Source organism: Etheostoma cragini, chromosome 17, assembly GCF_013103735.1.
Source record: "Etheostoma cragini isolate CJK2018 chromosome 17, CSU_Ecrag_1.0, whole genome shotgun sequence".
In the NCBI taxonomy this organism is placed as follows: Eukaryota; Metazoa; Chordata; class Actinopteri; order Perciformes; family Percidae; genus Etheostoma; species Etheostoma cragini.
Window position 1 is genome coordinate 9,905,388 of NC_048423.1, and position 14,550 is coordinate 9,919,937.

Consider the following 14,550-nt stretch of genomic DNA (forward strand, 5'->3'; position numbering starts at 1 on the left):
TTAGCAGTTGGTCTCAACACCTGAACGGATGGAGGGGTCAGTGGCAAAATGTCAGTAAGTGGAGAGGTTTCATGCACAGGAGGGGAAATAATCGATACTGGATCAATCAGAAACCGCACTTGACCGAGAGCAGACCTATCGAGATGTCCTTTGCAGAAACATGAGATTTATCCACAATAGTATTTGGTGTTGTGGCCGGCAAATATATTCAGAGAATTTCTTTTGGTTATTGCATTTATTTGTCATCATATACCAAGGCACAAACAATTGCAAAGCAAGAAATTGAACCGCATCTTTTGCATCCATGATTACATGAGTTAAACGTCAAGTCAAACAATCAAAGGCAAAGCAGTTGGCAAACATGAAAAGAATCATGCTCTCTCCTTTTCAAACGGTCACTCTGAAGAGAAATTAGCTTCCTTCTCTTTGCTTGGCTCAGCTTTATGCAATAGTTAAGCCATTTACTATTTTCAGCTTCACCATCCCTGATATGTGTATTTATGTAAATGCCTCTCAACTGCTGTCTCATTAAATTTAAGGTGGACGTGTCTTATCCTTGCTTCCTATACCTCAGCAGATAGTCCCTCTGTTTGGCTTTTACTGCACGTCCCTCTTATTTCTCTGACTCACTGCTCTCCACCTTCTCAGTTTTACTTTTAGGATGCTTTATTTTCTCTGAAACTTCAGACAGCTTTGATTTCTGATCCTGGCTTCCTGGTGATGTCCCCTGATGCAACTCTTTGATTTCTGCATTGACAGTTGTCTTTTCCCCTGGTAAGACAGTTTGGACAGACGCTTTATCTTGACTTGTATTGCTATCATGTCTGGCATCTTGGCTGCCTTTTGCTACTTTATCCTCATCTTTTGCAGCTTCAGTTTTATAGATTCCCTTTGGCTCTTTATGAGTGTTCTCCTCCTTTTCCTCACTCTTAAATGCTACTTGAGCCTTTTCTGAAAGCTTGTCTGTCTCTACAGACAATGTGGATTTTGTTTCTCCTGTAAAATTAGTTATTTCTACAACAGGAACTTGGCTCGAGGTCTCGTCAACAGGCTTCATCACTTCAGCTGAGATAAAAGCATCTTTGTCCGCATCTCCGTTTTTCTTTTTATCAGATTTTTTCAAAAGTTCATCCTCCACAGTGACCTCTGGCTTTAACTTATCTGGTTTTGAAGAAAGATCTTTCTCCACTGTTACCATCACTGGAGCTTCTTTCTCTTCTTTTATGTTTTCAGCTACTTTTTGATTTCCACTTCCTTCCTCATCAAGGCTCTCACTCAATAAAACTTTGCTTTGAGTATTTCTGTCTATGTCACGGTCCCTTTCATTGCCAGCTGCTTCAGCCTCCTCTGACTCTCCTTTGCCTTTTTGTTGTTCTTCACTATCATCCAGCTCACCATGACCAACATCATCACCTCCGTTCACTAAATTCCCCACTGATGCTACTTGATTCTGCTCACTATCAGACATCTGTTCACCTTTGTCCTCTCGACAGTCTTTATTATCAGTCTCTTCCTCACTGTTCCCTCTATCTCTTTTGGCACACTCCTGCTCATCTTTTTCCACCTCTGTCTCCTCCGATCCTGTCTCTTCAAACTCTGACATCTCAATTTCCCTGGTGGTCTCCGTTATGATCTCCTCTACGAACTTGTACCGGGGCTCAGCTCGTCTGTGTGAGCCTTCCGGGCGGCTGAGGTAAGGCAGGGTGTAAACGGGGGACTGGTGGTAGATGTAGGGCAGGGAGACGTGGCTGTCTGGCATTCCAGATAGCCGAGCCTCCTCACCGCAGAGAAGTTTTCTAAAAAACAGGAGACACAGATTACAATACAGTATATATTGAGATGTAAAAACTAAATGGTATTGGCCTTATAACATAAATAAAATGTAGAGACTTAGTTTAAGAGTTGTAGATTAGTTTTTTGCTTTGTTGTCATATTTGATTTCCCTCAAAATGCAAGGTAGTTATATAATTATTGTTGAGCATTTCAGTGATACCCATAGTGTAACATTGTGATTGTTTGCATTAGACACTGTACTGTCTTTATTTGTATTGTAGCATAAACGCAGCCTTCCTAACAGATGAATGAAGATTAATAAGAATAACTGATTTTTAGTCATCCTTTTACTTCAAAAACACTTGCCTTGATAATATCAAATGAGTGCTGTCAACACAACTTACCTGTAAGACAGTATCTCTACATCCAGAGCCATCTTCACATTTAACAGGTCCTGGTATTCCCGCAGGTAACCCGACATATCGAATTTGCAATTTATGAGCTCATTTTCAAGTTCTTTGATTGTGTTCTGCAGAATAAGGGGAGAGAACACTGTTACTGGGCACCATCTTATCAATGGACACAGCTTTATTAAACCGTGGTCTTATAAAAACTCCCAGTCTCACCTGGTAATGAATCATTTCTTCCTTGTGTCGATCCTCAACGTCATGAAGTTGTTTCTCCAGCGCTTCCCTGGTGCCTTTAGCGCAGTCCAGTTCGATGTTCTTGGCCTGCAGGCGCCTCCTGTGCTCCTGGATCTCTTGCTGGGTCGATTTTAACGCCGCTCTCTTGCTCTCAGCTGCCTCCGTTAATCTTGCAAACTGAGATCGGAAAGTTTCTCCCATTTGCTGGACGTCGGACACGGTGTGGCCTTCCAGTTGTGCCCTGATGTCCCGCAGTGCCGCAGTGACGCTGGGGTTGCCAAATTCATTCGCCTTGACAGTCACCTGCGCACCCCGGATTTGGTCAGACAACTCTGACACCTCGGCATCATGGTTTCTCTTCAGGAAGTGGATTTCATCCACGAGAGCCTGTGCTTTCTCGTCCAGCCGTAGTTTAGCTTGATACGCGTCATTGATGTCCTTGTTGAGGAGCACAATGTTGCTCTCTGCGTCCGATCTGCTACGCTTTTCCTGTTCATGTTGTCTTCTCAGGTTGGACACTTCTTCCTCTAAATTCTGATGTTCGATTTCAATCTGATGCTTCTGATGAGTAATATCCTGAACCAGCTGTCTCAGTGTCCTGAGCTCTGGTCCATACTCTTTCTCCAAACCAGATGCGGGTTTCGCTTTACTCCTGAGTTCCCCGATTTCTCTCTCCAGCAGTTGATTCTGGTACTCCAGATGGTGCACCTTCTCTATAAATCCTGCGAGACGATCGTTCAAGCCATGCATCAATTCTTTCTCATTAAACTTCCCAGATTTAGTCAAATTCATGCCCGTGGACACGACGCTGGCATCTAATGCCGAACGTTTGGGCTTGTACTGTAAATACTCATCTTGAGTATTTTTGTGCGGAAGGAGGAATCTGTTAGCCATGCTGTGACTCAGGCTGTCGAGGTGAATGTCCGGTGCAGAGACGCTCCATGCGGGCTTTTTATAACCGTCTCCATCCGCTCGGCATGCAGAAAGGAGCTGTCCGCGGTGCTGAAAAGGTGTAGCATCAGCTGATGGTGTAATAAGAGCTTACTCTACGTTTTGTCGCAGACAGCAGTGACGTGGTGAACAACTGGCTGTAGGTGGCAGTCAGTTCCAAACCAATGCACATCTGTACATTCATATTATTCTCATGATTCTTATTATATCTATGTGTCAGAGCGTTTAAGTTGGTGTTAAACTCCTTAATTAACACGAGTCCAGAGTTTCACTATCAACCTGCTTTATTGCTTTTAGCCGATGACGTAATTTACACGCCACCTGTCGGTCCTTCACAGGCACTAACTAGTTAACTAACAGATTTCAACTCACACCTTTTATAGTAATTTGTATAGTAATGTGTTAACATCAGATTGGCATGCGGATCCAGAATAAGGTAAATACTAAATAAATAGCTATATTAAAGCTTGAAATCAAGTAATTGGATTGTTATTTTCTCTTCTCAAAAGCACCTCTTCAACGTAATTATTGGGGTTTTTCAGTTGTGGAATGTAACTGGAAATGTAAGCAGCCTACATGTGCAGTAGGTAAAATATTGAATATTGAATACTTGTTATTCAGTGTTTAAATGTGATGTTACTTTAGACTTCTATTCCACTACATTTTGGACAGAAAAACTATTTACAGCCTACATCTATTTTTTACTCCACATGCATGTAGGCCTACTTTAAGTAGACCTACATCTAGCTGATGATACTTCTGTTTTATGTAGCATTTGCTATGCATGATGGTTACATGTAAAGGAATAATCCTACGTTGTAGTATTTCCACATAAGGAGTATACCTCTACCACAGCAATATATTCTCGGATGCTCAACCTGTTTGTGACCTTTACTTTAAAAAAGTACTTCTCCAACACAGTTTCAGGTTTAAATATATAGCAACACAAACTGTAATTTTCCTCATGAAATAATTCTATTAAGGCCAACAGAGTAAACATAAACTTAGTATAACCTATTATTTGTGTTTAGTCTAACTGCACTGTGTAATGTAAATCTCATTACATGTTCATTGAATCATAAAATACTGTTTTTATTTTGTTGTTGTTGATATTTCATCAGCAACATCTCAGGCCAGTGTAGACTTGAACGATGCCTCTCTTGGTTGTGCTCTGCAGACATCTCTAAGGAAAGGGGAGTCCTGCTTGCCTTCAGTTAGTACTATAGAGCAATAATATTTTAAATTTAAGGAGTAGTTAATGTTTTGCTCTTTCAAACCCAGCTCAAAAATCTAATAGAAAATGTGTCATGCATATAAAAACTAAAATGTCAGACTTAGTAAAGGAATAAAGGATGCTGTGTTAATCTCACTATAAAGAGCTTGACTGGAGCATCTTTAAAAGATTTAATTTTCCCCTGGCTTTATTCCACTTGCGTAATTTTGTTACTTTGATGTGTGAGCTGCTGTGGCCCCAGTGTAATGTAGCTACAAATAGAGCCGATCACATCAGCTTTAAAACAAAATAAGATGTTTCATGTTCTGTTACTAGGAAAAACACAATTTTATTTTCATGTTTATCTATTCCTGAGCTTTAGCGCTGTGGTGTTTGTTAATTTTGGAATAATTAAATTTTGATGTAACCGTATATTTGTTTTACCTATTGCTCTTTTATGATTTCTGGGAGGAAGTTGTAGTTTTTAATCAGCTGTAGACAAGACATTCAACGGATGATTGTTTTAGCTGACAAAAAAATTACGGAAGGCAATGTAGTACTGCTACACATTTATATTTAATATCAAAACAAATGCACCATTTAGCGTTTAATGACAATGGACAGCCCGTCGCCCATAATTAGCATGCTCAGATCAATCCTCTGGTCCTTGTGTAGCTTCTTATTGAGGCCATCCAGAGCCTGGGATGTGAGGTCAGTGGGGGCAGGATTCAGTACCTTTCCGCTCCACAGCACCTTCGAAAACAGTAACAACAGTGCTGTTTCATCCTGTTTACAGTCCAAACATGCTGTACACCTCTTAATACCACAGCATGACAGATTCTGCTTGTGTAATGTGTACTTACATTGTCAATGGCGATGATTCCCCCTGGTCGTATGAGCTCAAGGGACTTCTCATAGTATCTGTCATAGTTGGATTTATCAGCATCGATGAACACAAAGTCAAATGTCCCAGCTTCCCCGGCTGCAGTCAGGTCACCTGATAAAACAGTGATGAAAATTTAAAATGCAAAAATAACAGAGTCCATCTTTATCAGAAAGCCTGACTGAGATTTATGAAAGCACTTACTTAGTGTCTTCATGGCTATTTGATGGCGTACATCTATCTTATTTTCAACTCCAGCCTAGAGAAAATGTTCAACTTTATGAGAGCTGTGCCAGGATCTTTAATTGTTTTTTTTAAAGAGAATGTTAGGGAAGGCTAAAACAGGAATTGATTTCACTGCTTGGCTCTGCATCTTTACGTGGTACAGTTTCCTGAGCAGACACCTTTTTTTTTTTTAAACTTTCTAGCCAGCAGCATTTAATGAAGACATACTGACAGAAAATTGATAGTGCAGGATGCACAGTGTGCTGTCTGCTGCACAGTTTTGCTCTGAAAGAAGCACCAATCAATCTGACTAAGCTTGCAAAATGACAAATTAAAATGTTACACAAGTGCCAGGTTGTGTAATGCAATCTGTACCGTGTTAAGATGAAAGGTTTAATGAACAAATCCTAATTCTATTCACTTTGTTTTTCTTTGGTATTGTGTAAACAACTGAAGCCATGCTATTCAGAAAGAAATGATCTCACCTCTTTAAAAAATGGTTTGGCAATGTCCACGTAGGTTTCTTCTATTTCACAAGCTACCACATTTCCATTCTCTGGCATGGCCAAAGCCATGCTCAGTGTGTTGTACCCTGTGTACATTCCTGCAGAATAAACATAATGGTATAGCTGAATCAGATCAGAATCAGATTTTCCCTCCTAAAAAGACAATTAAAAGATAGTAGTGGTTTCTATGGGAGCAAAGAAAAGCTGTGTATGGATAAGCAACCGAATACTTGCTTATAATATAAAATTGAATCCAAACCTACTTTTGAAATTTTAACACCGCTATATTCATAGCAGTGAAAAAACTATCAAAATGAATGGGATTTTTTGTCCTCTATTTAAAACTTCCAGCAATTACACGTTGTGCAGTTTAATGCTTTTCAGTAACTTTTTTTTCAGACCGAATAATACAGTTAAATAAAATACAGCTGCTCAAATTGGAGCAGTTAAAGTCTGATACAAAAATTCCAAATAAAATGTTTTGTCAATTATAATCAGAAATATGGCCCTCAGAGTAATATATTTTAGTGCTGAATTTTTTTAACCTATCAGCAGTGGTTTGATTGCACAATCAGGTATGCAGTTGCATTTGAAAATCCAATTATTATGACCCATTATGGTCCAAAGAAGTTCTCATCTCTCATAATCTTACCAATTTCAATAGCTTTTGTTGCATTTATCAATCTAATTAGATTGGCCATAAACTGGGCTTGTTCACTGGCAACCATCATTATGTTCCCGGGATCTTCAAGGGTTCTCTGTAATGAAAATATCCAAACATTTAGATAATTATATTGTCTGACTAAATGGATTGCATTTATTGGTACTCCTTTTTAGCTGTGTGGTGTTCTTCTGACACAGTGCCTCCCTCTAGTGGTCTAACATGATATTGCTCAGAGCCTGAAACTATGTACAGTGATTATGTATTCTTTCTTATTATAATAAGTGGATTTATATAGTAGGTGGAGATAATATAGTTTAAATGTAATAAATAACACAAACTGAGCATAAGCAGCTGTGCTTTCAGCTACCTTTTAAAATGATCCAGATCCAAAGTTTGATCCAAAGTTCACAAGCAAAATAACTTCAAAGCTACATATCTTTAGTATATAGCCTGGAGCTCCGGATGACCAACTGGCCGTTGTCTGACTTCAATAAACTGCTGGTGATCAATGTCGACAGGCACCTGTCCATGCTAAGTTAAAAGTGATCAAAACAATCCTGAACTGAATTTCAGAGGAAACCAATTTAAACATGACAGTTAGGGTGTAATGTGATCTTTTGATTGACATGTTTAGAGGCCAAACAGCATCGTACTGAAACACCTGTAATCAATGCAGGGGTGTCTTGCTCAAACAAGTAACAAGGGAATCACAATAAGACAAGTGTTACAAAATCAATATCTCAGCATGAGACACCAGTGTGTTAGGGCGTGTTGGTTCCCTTACCAGTCTGAGTTTGGTGAGGACTGGGTGCTCCCTCAGTGAGTTGTTAACAACATACTGCAGCACAAGATTGTCCTTCCCGTGGCTGTGGCTCTTCCCAATAAAGGCAGACTTTCCCACACCTGACCGGTGAGAAACAGAACAGCCGCTACCGTTACCACCAATCCCAGAAATCTGTCACATGCCAGATTATACACAGCACCGCCGTCTCATACCTGTGAGTACAACAGCAAATCCAATGCAAAAACATATGTTGATACCTGTAGCCATTATGTTCTGAGCTTTGTTAAAGAAAGGTTGGACAGCTTTAATGTGAATCCACTGAATGTGTCTGTGTCAGTCCCATTTGTACCTGCAGTCTGTTTGCTTAACCTTTGAGAGGGACGCTCAACTTGTTGATTTTTCAGGTGTATTGCAAAAGCAGGGCATTTAAGATAGACAACAACACAGTAAATAGTGTTTTACTTTAAACATATGTGAGATTAAATCATTAAAAGTCAGAGTAGAGCTTTCCACAGTAGAGTCCAAAGACAAAGGGCTTATTTATAAAAGGCACCAACACTGACCCACTAGTTTTTAGACAAGTTTGTTTGCTTTATTTGCTGAAGCTATGAATCTCAAAATTCTGCAGATAGTCTGTTATTTTGCAGTTCAGTACACTTTGGACTGTTTTTCTGTTTGTTCTCCTCAGCTCTGTATTTCACTGCAGTTCATTTGTGAAATGTGAACTTTTGTGTATTTCACAAGACGACACTTTCCTCACTAGAAATATTCCTGTGTGACTAAATAGATTTTTTTTTTTAAAACATCTAAATGTTTTTTACAGCTGATAAAAGCAATACTCTCTTTCTGTGTTCATGTAAGCTCAAGACAAAAACCAAAAAACGTCCCACATTTCTGACTTTCATACTTTTACTGGTGAGTTATAAAAAAAAATCTGATGTGTTTGGGGTCCAGACATGCCTGATTTATTTTCAACACTTTACAGTGCATTAATGAAGTTATGGCACCCATAGTTTAATCACTGCTGTACAACACTGCCTCCTAGTGGTAGAATGGTTTATTAATTTGTTTATTTGTGTTCAGGCACCATCATTTAAGAACTCATAACTGTTTTCCCAGACATTACAGCTGTTTGGGAGTGTACAGAAGACCTTAAAGACTTTTATTTTGCTTAGACATAAAAATAATAAGGAAAAAATACATGGTTACAACTTAAACTAGAAAATTCCTCAGGACATTTTGACAGTGTGTCAATGCTTGTTGTACATCCGAATAAGACTAACTAAAGAATTAATGGCAGTAGCTGTTTTGATGTACATGGGTCACACTGTCACTGAGAGAGAGAGAATACCATAATGTTTAACAACAGCAATAGGGACCGGATGGATGGGCTCACAAGACACCACAAATGTGTACAGGTCAAGACGAGAGGACAGCTTGGTGCCACATCCATTCTTTTGAAAATTGAGAATATGTTTTTGCACTGCTGGAGAAAACCGTACCACCTAAAGTAAAAGGTGGTCTAGTTCAGGCAAAAGTCTACTAAAAACCAGGGATGATGTGGGAAAAATGTTAGAAACTTCAGAGAAAACAAACTCAACCACAAGGAATTACAGTTAAATTATGCATTCATAATAGTATAAAATAGACATTTATTATTAAGTAGAAATATTTTTTTATAGCATTGTCATTGTCACAGTCATTTTTTATCTCTGAAAGTAGGAAAAAGGAAGAATTCCAGTAAAACAGCAAGAATCAATTGTATTTTAATTCAGTCAATGTAGCCATGCACTCACCAAAGTAGTAACCTCCTCTACCTATGGCATTTTTTAAACGTTAAAAGGTTAATGCCAAGCATGTAGTTATGAGTTAGTCTTGTTACCTGAAGCCTTGTGGCCTGCTTTCTGGAGAAAGAAACCAGCCGCTGTCTCAGCTGGAGTCCTGAAGAGTTGCGATGTGTTGTGTGAAAAAAAAAGAATCAGATATAACTTTTCATTAGTAGATGATGTCATTGTTTGGGTTGTCAAGTAAGTGAACAGTTGGTCAAATGAAAATCAGCAATGGTGTGTAGTGCAATTTGATACCTATACTCATATTAACTCAGCATTTACCTCAGTGTTGTTTTTTGGGGACATCATCCTCGCTCAGACTGCTGTCCCTATCTGCATCTGCATCAGCGTAACGGCAGCCCAGCATTGTCCTCAATAGAACCACTTCTGCTCACCTCTTTTAGCTTTAGTTTGTTAATCATTTTACAAAAAGAGTTGATAAAAACTTTACCATGTCAGTAAGTATTATACATTTTAAGAATTAAATGTTAAACTTTAATACTCTAGGACTGTATTATTTAACATTACTGTAATGTATTTGTACTATCACCAAAGTGGCTATTGCAAATATTAGCAGGGCCATGCACAGCCTACATTTCTTCCTATTTTTGGATTGAGGAAAAGCTGTTACGCTGGGATACAGAACAGACCCAAATGCAAGGCTTAACAAAAACATCAACCATAGCTGTAGCTGTATCCCTTGTAACGTCAACCATAGCTGTAACTGTATCCCTTCTAACAACAGCATGTACCTTCTAACATCAACCATTTCAGCTTCTCCATGTGTTTTTTATTTTTAGCATTTACCTGTTTTATCATGTAGCACTTTGGGATTTGCGTAAATATAAAGTGCATTACAAAATAAATATATTAGTATTATTATTAGTATTATTAGTATTATTAACCATAGCTTAGCTGTGTCCCTTCTAACATCAGCTGTATGAACTATATATTTTGAGTTTGTGTGATGTCACCCATTGGTTTATGGAGATCTGCTATGAATCGTTGATTTTGCTGTTATGGCCGCAGCCATCCTGGTTGCTAATGTGACGATTTTAGATGTGAGGTAGCAGTGAGGGAGGAGCCCTTACCCTCTACGTTACGCACTTCCACTGGCAATCACATCGTAGCCACACACTACAACAAACCCCTGCTTTATCTCCAATTTTAAAATCAACGAGACCATGATTGAAAAAAATGTACATTCTGTATTGCAGAAGACTTAAAACTAGTGATTGAGACCATAAACTCCTTATGAAAATGTTTACTGAGGTAGTAAATTAAATGAGAAGTGGGTCACTTTCTTGTAGACCTCTACAGAAACCGACCTCGTTTTGCAACTGCACGTGTCGCCTCCTGCTGGAATTCACATAGAATGCAGGTTTAGGGCACTTCCGCATTCGCAGCACTTCTCTAAACTGGATTCTTTGTCCAGAATTATTTACAGTCGATGCTGCCAACACAGAGAGAAAAAAAAATCTGCTTTGTAATTTATTTCTCTCTCTCTTTATCTCTCTCTCTCTCTCTCTTTCTCTCTCTCTCTTTCGCTTTCTTTCTCTACATTTGTTTGGAAACATTTCAGAGAATTGTACTGCAGCTTCACCCTCTGTCCTCCCCTTTGGCTCTCAACATTCTGTCCCCATATACACACATGGGAAAATCTGAAACGGTCTGAAACTTCAGCCCAATGAAGGCCAATGTCCTGTCTCCTGTTACATTAAAGTATGGCGATACATTATGGCCCCAAAGAGGGATTGTTTGGAGCTATGTTATTTCCCGAAGATTTCCTATTAAAGTCTCTGGGAATTTTTACGGTGTTTTATTGCAGACTTAATGAAAACCACGCTGCAAATCTCTTATAAAAGTTGTAGCACACCATTCCCAATCATTACTTGTTCTGATGTATTTTGTGTGCATGTGTTGGCAACGCTTTGTGACTGGTAGCACATCAGCACACTGAACTAGTATGTGGAGTTTGAGAGTGTTCTAACGCAAAAGGAAGTCTCGACTAGTTAGGTAGTATGATGTGGCTAATGTTAGCAGACTGTAGATGACCAAAATCAGTGTCTCTGATGAGTCTTCTCTGCTTGTGCTCGCTGCTAGACATATTCGTTGTACCATTTATGGTAACAGTTATCCTCTCATTGACACTGCTTTTGTTTGATATACTGAAAACACAGCTACAGAGGAAGAGGTCAACATGGGCACTTCATCCTGTCACATTACCAGCAACTGTGACAAAGAGGAGCCACAGAAATAAGTGGAGTGGTGATACTGAGATGAAAGCAGAGCCTGGAAACTCGTGTATGTAGGTCTGTGAGTAATGCATTTAGAAGGACCTATTCTTTAAGAACTGAAACCATGTTTTGAGGTACTATAGTACTTCTTTCAAAAGTGATGAATATTTAACACTTAATATTTTGTTTGGTTATAATTAAGATTAATGAGCACAATGTTTTTGCATGGCTGGTGGAGTGTTTTCATGAGCCACACTTCAAAACGGGAACGGGGAAGATGGTAGCCAGGAATGTTCAAAAAGGAATTTTGGGGATGTGAGTGGGATGTGAGGTCTCTCCAAGGACACAGTGCTTCCTCTGTCTATACCCTAATTAAGAATGCACAGATACAAACAAAAACACGCCGCCAACAAGAGCGCATCAATTAAATGAGCCATGACATGAACTGTCTCTAAAAAAAGTGTTTGAGTTGTGACAGGGAAAGGAAGGGGATGTCTCAGAGTGTGCACACAGTTCTGCTAAGGTCCTCTCGGTGAAAATGAGATGCCATGTTTTTTCTACCATCCCTCTCTTTCTCCCTTCTCCAGCTGCTTCAGGCCTTTGCTTATGTGACGCTAATTGTTTCTGCTACTTGTGCCAAGTACCTACTCTTCCCCAGCACATTCTACAGACAGGCCCTGGTCCCTCAGCTGCTTTTTGTGTCTGTTTAAGGAATGAAAAAATGTGCGCTGCCATCTGCAGCGAGCACACCACTGTTCCTCCTCCGGGCCGTGACTGTCAGAGTGCCACAATGATACACATTCACACGAACTCTCTCAGAGGTAGAAAAAACTATGTGGTAGTGAAACAAGAAAACAAAACTGACACATACAACTGCTAATATGAAACAAAATAATTCAAGAGGTTCCTGTTTTGATGCATTTAGTGCGTGGAAAGGAATACACTGTAGTTACATCTAAAAGGAGCTTTTACATTTTGCAAACCAGGCAGAGAAGAATTCCAACTAAGCCCTCTTATCTAGAAACACAAAACTCCTCAAATAAGTGCACAAAATATACATGAAACTTTCAGGCCTTTCAGCACTAGTGCCATGAAACTGCACTTCACTTTATTTTGTTGCTTAGTACCTAAATGTGAACAGCAAGTGGCAGTGTTGTTTAGCTAATCCAGATTCTTTTCAATGCACACACAGGGTCGTTGCACAAAGAGAGCCAGGCCTTCACTGCCCCGTCTGGGTAGTAATATCACTTTCCTCTTGTTGAATTGACCTGTGACACCATCACAGAGTACACAGAGCGGCGCATATTGACGCGCTTGTAATGCCACATGGCTGTTACATCCTCCGTGTGTTTATCACAGGGAGACTGCTTGTGATGCACTCTAATAACAGCAGTCAGTTTGGCACCGTCTCAGCAGGCAGATAAGCACACATGAATATTAAGTGATGCTAATCACAATGGAGAGACCAACGTCAAGACGACTGACAGACATTTCTCGACATTCCATCCTCAGATTTGTCCGACGTTTGACAGCAGCGTGTCCCAACATGACAAGTCTGTTTAAAGCTTCCGGAAGAGGCTTGCACACGTGCACACACACCAGCACAAACTATTAAAGATGCACTGGCACTGATTTTACTCAAACCGGGCCACTGTGCTGCTTTGTACGACCTGAACAAATATTTCTCAACACACACGCATGCACACAAAGAGCATCAGTTTATGTAGGCCACTTGGAGAGTTGCAGAATGTAGATATGGATATGGCAAAATATTCCATAAAACTGCTTTTCAATCATGGAAATCAGGATATATTGCTGATGTATTAAACGGCAGTGTATTTTGGAGCTGAATGTTGAGGATAAGCCATTCAATTCATTATCATCCTCTCTTTGTGTATTCAAGCCGTACAGAACAAAACAGAGGATCTGCTTCAGAAAAAGGAAAAACAGAAATGAATGGCAGGTGTGGTTGTTTGACTTTCAAATCACCTAGGCATCTATTCTATTAACCTGGCGTGTAAATAAATACATAATTCAATATCCATGGAGTCACACAATAAGTTGGCAGTCCTCAAAAAGATCAAACAGCCTGCTTCAGGGCATGTGAGCCACAGTGAAAAAATCTTGGCTATATGAAAGGTGTTGACACCTTGAGCAAGCCACAAGAAGAGACAAATGTCACATTCTCAGAAACAATTACAGGGTGAACCACTGGTTTTAAAGCCAGCAGTTCTCCCAGCAATATCATTGTGTACACAGTAAAGCTGCTCCCACAACACCCCACCGTGGTTGTCAGTCAGTTTCAGAGGAAGAATTATATGTCTTCGAAGGAAAACTAAATAACAATGTACTTCATCTCATGTTTCGTGAAAGTCACATTTTTATTCTCTCATCTCCACAAGAAAAAGCATAATCTTTGCCTCAATTCCTGTCCGAGTCACTTTATCCTCCCTTCCTGATAGTCCTAATTGCGCCCGCACTTGAGGCGCTAATGATAATGTTATAACCCAGACCAATTTGCCATGGCAATCAGACTTGCTTAATTGAGTTGATTATAAGCCCTTTGTCTGAGATGACCCCTCTGGACTCGGATAAGGGGAACAGAGAGAGACAGCGGATGTGGTTGGGTGGACAGTTTCTTCAGGCATTCCATCACTGTGCAGGAGACACATGAGATATGACTGTTTGGAGACATGACCAGATGCATGTGTGTGTGTTTGTGTGTGTGTGTCACAATTCTACACGTGTGGGGTGTTGGGAGATGGCGTGTTGGGAGAGAAGGCCTTCGGGGAGGTGTAAAGGAGGAGAGGGGTGGGGCTGTGTGTGTATGGGGGGTGGGGC

The 14,550-nt window shown here is 39.9% G+C and overlaps 2 protein-coding genes across 2 annotated transcripts; both read right to left on the bottom strand.

Annotated features, from left to right (window-relative positions):
• Positions 1–105: 105 nt before the first annotated feature.
• LOC117960888 (neurofilament light polypeptide) lies at positions 106–3,483 on the bottom strand. Its single transcript, XM_034899169.1, has 3 exons — positions 2,400–3,483; positions 2,178–2,302; positions 106–1,796 (listed from the first exon to the last, which is right to left on the bottom strand). The coding sequence occupies exons 1-3, from the start codon at positions 3,309–3,311 to the stop codon at positions 614–616; spliced, it is 2,220 nt and encodes a 739-aa protein (XP_034755060.1). The 5' UTR covers positions 3,312–3,483; the 3' UTR covers positions 106–613.
• Positions 3,484–4,938: 1,455 nt separating this feature from the next.
• Positions 4,939–8,115, bottom strand: comtd1 (catechol-O-methyltransferase domain containing 1). Its single transcript, XM_034899177.1, has 7 exons — positions 7,856–8,115; positions 7,644–7,762; positions 6,848–6,953; positions 6,175–6,293; positions 5,669–5,723; positions 5,445–5,578; positions 4,939–5,334 (listed from the first exon to the last, which is right to left on the bottom strand). Exons 1-7 carry the CDS (start codon positions 7,908–7,910, stop codon positions 5,182–5,184), a joined length of 741 nt encoding a protein of 246 aa, XP_034755068.1. The 5' UTR covers positions 7,911–8,115; the 3' UTR covers positions 4,939–5,181.
• Positions 8,116–14,550: the final 6,435 nt, after the last annotated feature.